The sequence below is a fragment of the Sardina pilchardus genome, chromosome 13 (assembly GCF_963854185.1).
Source record: "Sardina pilchardus chromosome 13, fSarPil1.1, whole genome shotgun sequence".
NCBI classification, from domain to species: Eukaryota; Metazoa; Chordata; class Actinopteri; order Clupeiformes; family Clupeidae; genus Sardina; species Sardina pilchardus.
Window position 1 is genome coordinate 15,367,371 of NC_085006.1, and position 9,399 is coordinate 15,376,769.

Genomic DNA, 9,399 nt, shown 5'->3' on the forward strand with positions numbered 1-9,399 from the left:
AATATGTTATATATGCTATATGTTAATGTCTGTGTTGACCATTATGGCCTATGGAAAGGGGTTCTTGTATGACAATATAAAACCCCTCTCTCTCATATACACACTGACAATACCACACACACAATATATACCTTAGCTGTCTGGGCATAGTAGAGGGTCCTTCCACGCAGCTTGAAGTAGCGTCTTTTCCAGCGCTGAAAGGAATTTGTCTGTTTCATCAACTTTCCCTCTTTTAAAATGGTCTGGTGGAAAGAGAGAGAGAAAGCGAGAGACAGAGAGAGAGAGAGAGAAAGAGACTTTACTGGCAGGGTTCACCACTTTATTTACCACCAGTTGACAGCAGTGTGCAACAATTCAGCCCCCAAAACTATTCACACACACACACACACACACACACACACACATCAGCTCCAAGTCATAAAGCTTCACGCCGTCTGCATACTCATCAGGCTAATCAAAAGCATCACCACTTTTTACGCAACGCGCCAGCCCCTACCCCGCGCACATCCCCCCCCCCCCCCCCCCAAGACTTTTACGCACAAACTGTACCGGAACTTTCCAGCCAGGGAACATGTCTGCTAAGACGTGCCTCGGGAGGCCAGAAGAGGTACACTGCGTATCTGGACATCAGATCTCCCTGGCTGCTCCTTCTCTCCTTCTCTCTCTCTCCCTCCCTCTCTCTCTCTCTCTCTCTCTCTGTCTCCTTCTCTCTCTCTCCTTCTCTCTCTCCCTCCCTCCCTCTCTCTTTCTCTCTCTCTCTTTCTCCCCGAACACCTCAGCAGGGGCCGAGTTCATCACCCTGGCCTCACGCTGAGCGCTGGGCCCGAGCCCACTGAGCGTGCTCCGCTGCTCCGCTGCTGCCTGCCTGTCTGCCGCTACGCTGCTCTGCTGATGCGGCCAGTGCGAGGGGGCTACGCCGCTGCCAGAAGGCTGTGTGTGCTGGCATGGCTGAGAGGACACACACACACACACACACACACACAGTGAGAGACATTCAATCTCTCTCTCTCTCTCTCTCACACACACTCACACACAGTTATTCTCCATGTAATTGACACACAAACACAAGCACGCACGCACGCAGGCACGCACGCACGCACGCACGCACGCACGCGCACACACACACACACACACACACACAGGCATGTGTGTATTGATGTAGAGGCTCGGGCTCTGGTTCCATCACTCTGGTCGATGCTCACAGGTGGGGAGTACCAGTCAATACCACAAGAATGAGACAGAGCCTTCTCTTCCCTCTGATCAATAACCATCAGAGGTCAAACAAACAAACACACACACACACACACACACACCACACTCACAAACACAAACACACACACGCACCCCTCAAATATGACATAACACTACTCAGACAGTGATCATATCTGTCAGCAAATGAATCATAAAGTGATCCCAGTATACACCAATATAAGAACCTACTGCTCTCAACCCACCATCATTAGGCTTTAACATACATGCATACAAAACACTGAGCTGGACTCAATACACACACACACACACACACACACAGGTACACATATGCTACAATAAACGACCAAAATACACACCGGGCTTACACTGAACACACAGTGACCACGGCAACTGTGCAATCTTGAAGCGATCGCTTGGCCCGACAATTATGAGAAACAAGTTTCTTGGCCTGTCATTTTCCCCTGGTGAGAGACCACCCCAGCAGCGGCGCGTGTTCTCCCCAACCACCAGCAGGGGGCTGCAGAGCCTCACGGATCCACCAGGTCGAGCCACACTGAGCGCGCTCCCAACTCACCAGGGACCTACCCCATCCATCAGCGGGAAGCCAAAAATAGTCGAGACCAGCTGGAACGGGGGAGGTGAAAGGCGGTGGAGACGAGGGAAAGGAGGAAGAGAGGGAAAGAAGAAGGAAGAGAGGGAAGGAGGGAAAGAGGAGGGGAAAGAAGAAGGAAAGGACAGGAAAAGGGAAAAGAGAAGAGTAGCGAGAAGAAGACGAGGAGAAAGGTAGAGGGAAGAGAAGTGAAGAGGATGTGGGGGGAGAGAGAGAGGGAGGGAGGGAGAGAGGGATGGAGAGGGAGGAGGAGGAGGAGGAGAGGTGAGGCGGCCACAGGGAGCCATCTGGGTTCGCTCTCCATCTCGTCCCCTTCACCACAACACACACGGCTACTGCCTCAACCGCCACAGCCTTTTAACACAGCCATGTTAGACGGGGGTCTCGCTCTCACACACACACACACACACACACACATATATATATACACAACCCTATAAAAGGGACCGGTCTCACCGCAGTTGCTTAAAATTAACATTCCATGACATCACACACACACACACACACACAAAAACACACACACACACACACACAAACACACACACAGAAGTAGACAGGAAGTAGATGAAAGGGGCTAAAATTAACCCGTCCTGATAAACACGGCCGCAGGACCAATACGAGCGCAGGCGGCCCGACAGGAAAGACGAGGAGGAAAATCAACACTAGAGGAGTACATATACAGCGCCACACACCTGCTTACTCTGGGCTTCCATGTGCAGGACACACACACACACACACACACACACACTCCTTATCTTCCTCTTCTCCTCACTGTCTCCAGCAGTGCCGGCGCAGTAAAGCACAGCTTCGGGTTTCCTGGCGACACACTGGCCGGAGGCGGGCAAACACACTCTCGACGGCGGCCTTCGGTTAATATCCGTCCACGCGCTCAGACATGTACACACAGCACACAGGCTCCCTGTCACACACACACACACACCGCTTCGGTCTATTTTAGTCGACTCTCTCTTTCTCTCACTCGCCTTTCTTATTTTGAAGCCCTCCCCTCAGGGTTCCCATAAGACGCTCGAGACAGGAAGCTTGACCTATGTGTGCGTGTGTGTATGTGTGTGTGCGATGCGTATGAGAATATGTGTGTGTGCGTCCACACGTGTGTATGTGTGTGTAGTACTGTGGTCGAATAAGAGTCAGTGCTGTGAGCATCACAAAGGATGTGGTGAATGCTGTGCTGAGCATCTAAGCATTCAGAACATGTAACCTATCCATGCTTTTGTTTGTGTGTGTGTGTGTGCGTGTATGTGTGTGTTTGCGCGCGTGTACTACTACAACTGCGGTCCGCAGCCAGAGAATGCATGCAGGTTTACCCGCCAATCTTCCCTTAATGTCCACACAGGCCACTCAATGCAATCACATGCTAATGCGACTCAACGAGCTTGCTAATTACCTGTCCCACCATTCACACCGGTCATTACCATACATATTACATTTGATTTATACACACCGCGCTCACAGACACACAGCGCCGGCTCACCGCGCCACATCCCTTCGAGTGGGAGGGCGATTGAAGAGGACAAGAGCCCTGGGGGCCTCTGCTCTGAAGAGGGTCTCTCCACAAAAAAACAGACATTCTATTTCATTTTGTTTTCATTAATTTCATAAGCACGCTGGTTGGAACTTAAACAAATGCACTCTCAAAACGAACGTGTTGGAAACACAAACTGTGATGGCTTTATCTGGACACAGAGATACGTTAAAAAACAAGTTGTGTTACTTTCAAAACACATTGTGTAAGAAATAACACAAGCAATATGTTGGAAACAACACAAACTGTGTTGTCCCTATCTGACACAGAGATGTGCTAAAAACAACACAAGTTGAGTTATTTTCAACACATATTGTGTAACGAATAACAAAAGCAATGTGTTAGAAACTATTATCTGAACACAGAGATGTGTTTTCAACACATTAATAATTGAGAGTGTGAATATCAAGAAAAAACTTCAGATCTAAGCTCCACAGACAACATTTTACACACAAACTAACCTGTACAGTGTAAAGAACTGCAAAGATGTCCACAAATTTTACAACTGAAAATTGGGCAACCAGCAAAAAGCACTCCACTGAAGAGAGAACTTGCTGAGGGTTGTTGCAAAGCTTCATTTGAATCTCCCAGGGTTCCTCAAGTAGACCAAACCAAAAGAATCTTAGTGCAGTCTTCTCTTCACAGGCTGTTGATACTCTGACTGTGACAAGGCTGTAAGCTTTATCGTAAAGCAACACTCAAAGGGACAGCACTCCTCAAAAACTTAAGTTTCTTCCATCCAGCAGCACTGCCATTGTGAAAGTGTGCAATGTAGGCTAGCAGACAGTTATGAACTGACAATGAATTGGATAACAGTTTCAGTGTTTCTATTTCCAGAACTCAGATGGCATCGTGACATACTGGCACATATCTGAGTCACACTCCAATATGTAATTCCGTCACCGCGTAGCTCAATGATCAGTTAATTACATTGTAGTTAGTCTGGTAATGTAGGCCATCACCCGCCAGCTATCAGAACAGGATGCGGCGGGCGACATCAAATGACGGACATATGTTGGGATCTGGGTCAAAAATAGGCCCTCTTTGACCTTCTGCTTCTGAAGAGAGGACAGTTGCTACAGCAACCTTTCTAGTGACCCCTTTCATCACACCTAGAGCCCTTTATGCGAAAATACGGAATTGGCTTGAAAACTACACGACCTTTCGTCTAACACTGGGGGTTCATTGAGATCAGACAGTTTTGATTCTACTTGGCTCCCGTTCAAACAAAACGAAAAAAAGAGAGAAAGAATAAGCAGTTCCCAAGCCATACTTTCCCTGTTTGGATAAATATAAATCATTTGATTCAATCTTCGTATCAATCCTACATGCATATGCTAAATTTAGATTAGGATGTATCAAAAGAACACGTTGAGGTAAGAAGCCTGTCATCAATTCCACTGCAGCATAAATCATTGATGCAAATGAGTACCTTCTACCTCGAGTTAGTTTAGGATCTTAAAAAAACTCGAAGAAGGCTGGTCAAATAGGAAAGTAATAATTCTAGAACACAGCGTCGTAAAATTTAATCTTTACCTACACGGACAAGGAAAGGCAAGAACAAACCCATTTCATTGTATTATTCTGGAATAACTTAACTAGTAAGCCATTAAAAGACGAAGACGGTGTAACTTTACACTCGATGCAAGCGCTCTCAAACGCTGTTGCAGAGTATGTAAGCTAATTTATTTTTCGGACATTCTTTTTTCATAGTGCTGCAGATGCACGAGGACATTTCAAGGTTCTATGATGATAGCAAACTGATGCAAATGTACAAAATACAACTAGCTAATGCAAACACACTTTAAGTATAGCTTAACAGTGGACATCGTCCGCAGCGGCGCGCTTAGACGTACCGCTGCGCATGTTATTAGATAGCCAACAGCAGACAAACACCATAATACATAATGGCTTAATCCACACCCTCCGTAATACCGTTATATCTCTATCCGCTTCTTGACTCGAGCCAGATCACGTCTGAAAGACCGAGCCAGCGAGTTCCGTCGTGTAGGAAAACTCGAGGCTGTTAAATGGCCTTGGTGAATTCGCTAGCTCCGGACAGCCGCATATGTGCAAAGCGATGGCTCGTTCTTGAGCATTTTCCGCCATAAAAAGAAAACAATGAATTACCTTGCTTCTGATCTGCCCCGACGTGGAAACTTTGCGGATCAGTTTTTGAGGTGAACCGTGTTCTTGCTCCGGTTCACTATCCGAAGATTCCTCCAAGCATCTAGCTGCGGCCTCAGCTGCGACCGCCACCGCCATCCTTACATTTGCCCTGGGGGAACCATACGTGTAATGGATGGAGAGATTCAGCTCCACCATGCGGTCAAGACAAGATACTATGATTATCCAGTGTACTGAAAAACTACTCCACCTTGTGGTAAACTTGGTAACGCGATGAAACTAAGGGCCAGTCCCATTTCTCCCATGCACTTAGCCTAAATCTTCCACATAGTTTTGACTGCCCTTGACAGTAAAGTCCCCTGGACGAGGGAAGTGGAGGTGAATATATTTCCCTAAGGCATCCGACTCGTTCACCTAGAAAGACTATAGAAACATTTTACTTATGAAGGGGACGTATTTGATACGCATTTGAAAACATTGTCATAAGCAGTGACAGTAATTTGTTCAAATATCTAATTTAAGAATTTACACTTAAGGTGTGAGGTTAATTACTCTTTTTCGTTAATTGGACAAGGCTACTCAGCTCAGCAGTCGGCAGTCTGTTTCTCTGCATTACCTGTCATTGGTTAGTTTCTCATTATGCATTGACTTTAAGGCCCTCGCAACCTTCTTCTCTTATGATATGATATGACTAGTTTCCAGAAACTCATAAGCCTAATGCAAACTATAAACAGGGCTCGGAGGTATGGAGCAACCTCAGTGTTGACGGTGTCAAGGGACACACTGACCTGTGTGTGATTTATATTGAAGACACCAAGCACATGTGTCAGATCTGTGTAACAACCGCTTTTCTGAAGGTTTACCCATGTTTGTGGATGTTGCCAGTAGTCACATGAGAGTCAAGTCCACTCATCCACAACAGATGACTTGATCTGTGCCCAGCGCCCGACCTTCAGATTTCCTACTTCTTACTTCCTACTTCCTACATCCTACTAGCTTCATAACTGACAGGAACTATGTATGCCAGACATGGGTAACATGGACAATACGTCTTAAAAGTAATGTTACGATGAGGAAGGGCAGTAAACACACACACACACACACACACACACACACACACACACACACACACACACACACACACACACACACACACACACACACACACACACACACATACAAACACACACACACACACACACACACACACACACGCACACACGCACATGCACATGCACATGCACATGCACATACAAACACACACACACACACACACACACACACACACACACACACACACACACACACACACACACAGTGTGGAAACAGGGTCATTTATTGGGTGTAGACAGCAAGGCCTCATTTTGCTCTTTGTGTGTTGCACTGTGTTTGGTGGGCTCGAGTTTCTTAGATGTTTTTAACTCATTATGGCACACTGAGAAAGAGCCGAGCTCTGATTCCACAAAACGGAAGTCAGGGAGGGTAACAAAAATTGGGTCCTCTTGATGTAAACACACTCCTACACCTACACACACGCACATACATACACACACACACACACACACACACACACACACACACACACACACACACACACACACACACACACACACAGAGACACACACACAGACACACAGACACACAGACACACACACACACACACACACACACACACACACACACACTTCCCTCTGGCGATTGGCTTTGTGAACTCATGCTCCTTTAAAGTCTTTCAAAGGAGTTCAAGGTAGACCTTTGATTTCATCCTTCCATCTTTCTCTCTCTCTCTCTCGTCTCCGCTCTTTCTCTTCGTCATACTTCAGTTTCTCTAATGACCTCTTCTCTCTTTAGGAATGTAAAGTGATCATGGCATGGCATGAAATACCTGTTGTTGTTAGATAATGTGGGTCAAACACTCCAGTCCATATTCATCATTCAGTCCATCTCTCTTTCAGTTCTTCTGTCTATCAGTCCATCTTTCTTTCGTTTCTTCTGTCTTGCGGTCTATCATTCTTTCAGTCCAATTCTATCCTGGCCCTGTGGTCTGTTCCAGTCATGCGAAAGGGTCGTCACTTCTCATCAGGAAATCCCAGCGTGCCTCTGTGGCACATTCAACGTGAGCCAAGAGTTATTCACTGGGCGAGCTGTTTCACAGGCTGTTTCACCATGTTTGGTAAATTGGTGAATACAGGCCCTCTTTTGTAAATGTCCTCATCATACCGTGCTGTCTTTGGATCACGTAGTGTTATCCGTCCTACGCCACAGATTCTTCACCTGAGAACTTTTTTGGAAAGGTCTTGTGACCTGATTGATTCAGTGAATATGTTATTATGTGACACATTACACAGCAAAAAAACAGTGTAAGACTTCAGTCTTTCATTATGTTCTTCAAGTTATAAGCCTCGTATTACATATATCAGTCTCTGAGTATTGGTATCAATATCATGTCTCCTTCACTGTCTGTTGGTTCAGCCTCAATTAGAGCTAGAGTGCTGACTCCTGTTGCTGATGTTATCACAGGTGAGGTTCACACATGGAGATGTGCCATGTGCAGCAGCAACAGTGTTCTTGTCACATGTGTACGTTCCCTAAAGAAGTCTAAGGGCGATAACCATCCGTCGAAAAATCATAAGCTCACACAAAAAAGGTTCTGTAAACCACCTGCGCATCTGGGGAAAACAACACCATGTGAGTTCACCACAAGCCTGTATATGACCACGTGTCAGAGTTTATTATGCAATAACCCATGAGACAAAGTTTAATTTCCTTCAACGGAGAGAGGGCAGAAAAAAAAGAGTAAACAAACGCTTGTGTATACAAGAGGCATCACCTTTTGCTCGCGGGAGAATGTATATGGCCTCGATTGGTTCACCTGGGCATTCTCCATCTCGGGACCCAATAATGAAATCACACCACGGGGACCCACGGCCCTCTCGGGTTACCTGTGTGGTCAGGGGGGGCGTCCACTTCAGCTATATCATCTTCACAAAAGGAAGATGTCGCTTTCTTTGCTGCCCATGCCCGTTCTCATTAGTTAGGGTTTTTCTCAGGCCTAATGAGGTCATCTGCACCTGTGAACATGATATAGGAGCAGAAGGCTCCCCTTTACTGTTTTGACCACCTGACAAAAGGAAGGGCCTCCACCACCCACACACACAACACCACCACCACCACCACTCCTCCACCTTTCAGACGGCCGTGGTGACAGCGGTGATGTGGGCGGAGTGTGCTGGAACGCACAGGTGTATAAGAGGAGGTTCTCTGGCCCCCTCCAGGCTATGCTCTCCGGCTCACCTGAAGGAAGATGACGAGATTCACCTGTGGTTCGGTAAGACTGAGGACGCTGACCTGAGGGGTGGACAGGCTGATGTATTGGCTTAATATGGAGACTTAATTTAAGTATGAGTTTGGGTTTAGCAGTTTCAGGGGTTTTAGATGAATTGGGATCCAAACCAATTTATTTGTTTAATTATCATTATTAAATAAGTGATGTTTGATTGTGACTATGTCAGTCAGGCCACAAATAGACAATGAATGGAATATTTCTATAGACATGGGATGAAGCAATGCCTGAGACCATTAACTTGTTATGCAAGCAAAATGTTTTTATGCTTTGGATTTATATCACATAGGTCATGATTATTTGGCATGATCACCTATGTGATACTTATTTACATGTCAAATAACTAGATGAACTGGCCCAATATATTCTATTGAGGTTGCATGAACTTTAGAGTGCCAGTGGGATTGATCTTTTGATGATTTTACTCATAATTCTGGAATAGCAGTCAGAATGCTATACTATGAAAGAGAAAAAAAACAGAAATGCGCTCACAACTTACCTGTGTCTCCACAGACTATGAGAAGCCTTGTGGCTCTGCTGCTGGGGGTTGCCGTGTGCTCGGCG

General features: G+C 46.1%; 1 protein-coding gene across 6 annotated transcripts in view; it reads right to left on the reverse strand.

The window, feature by feature from the left end:
- LOC134099419 (diacylglycerol kinase delta-like) overlaps positions 1-5,630 on the reverse strand; it is a 30,929-nt gene extending 25,299 nt beyond the window's left edge. For all 6 annotated transcript variants that reach the window (XR_009941126.1, XM_062552287.1, XM_062552285.1 and 3 more), the window contains exons 1-2: positions 5,496-5,630; positions 132-242 (exon numbers count right to left, since the gene is read on the reverse strand). Coding sequence is in view for 5 of the 6 variants with exons in the window: in XM_062552287.1 (XP_062408271.1) it covers positions 132-242; positions 5,496-5,630 (246 nt within the window). In the remaining variant the exon portion in view is untranslated. The remainder of the gene's footprint in view (positions 1-131; positions 243-5,495) is intronic.
- Positions 5,631-9,399: the final 3,769 nt, after the last annotated feature.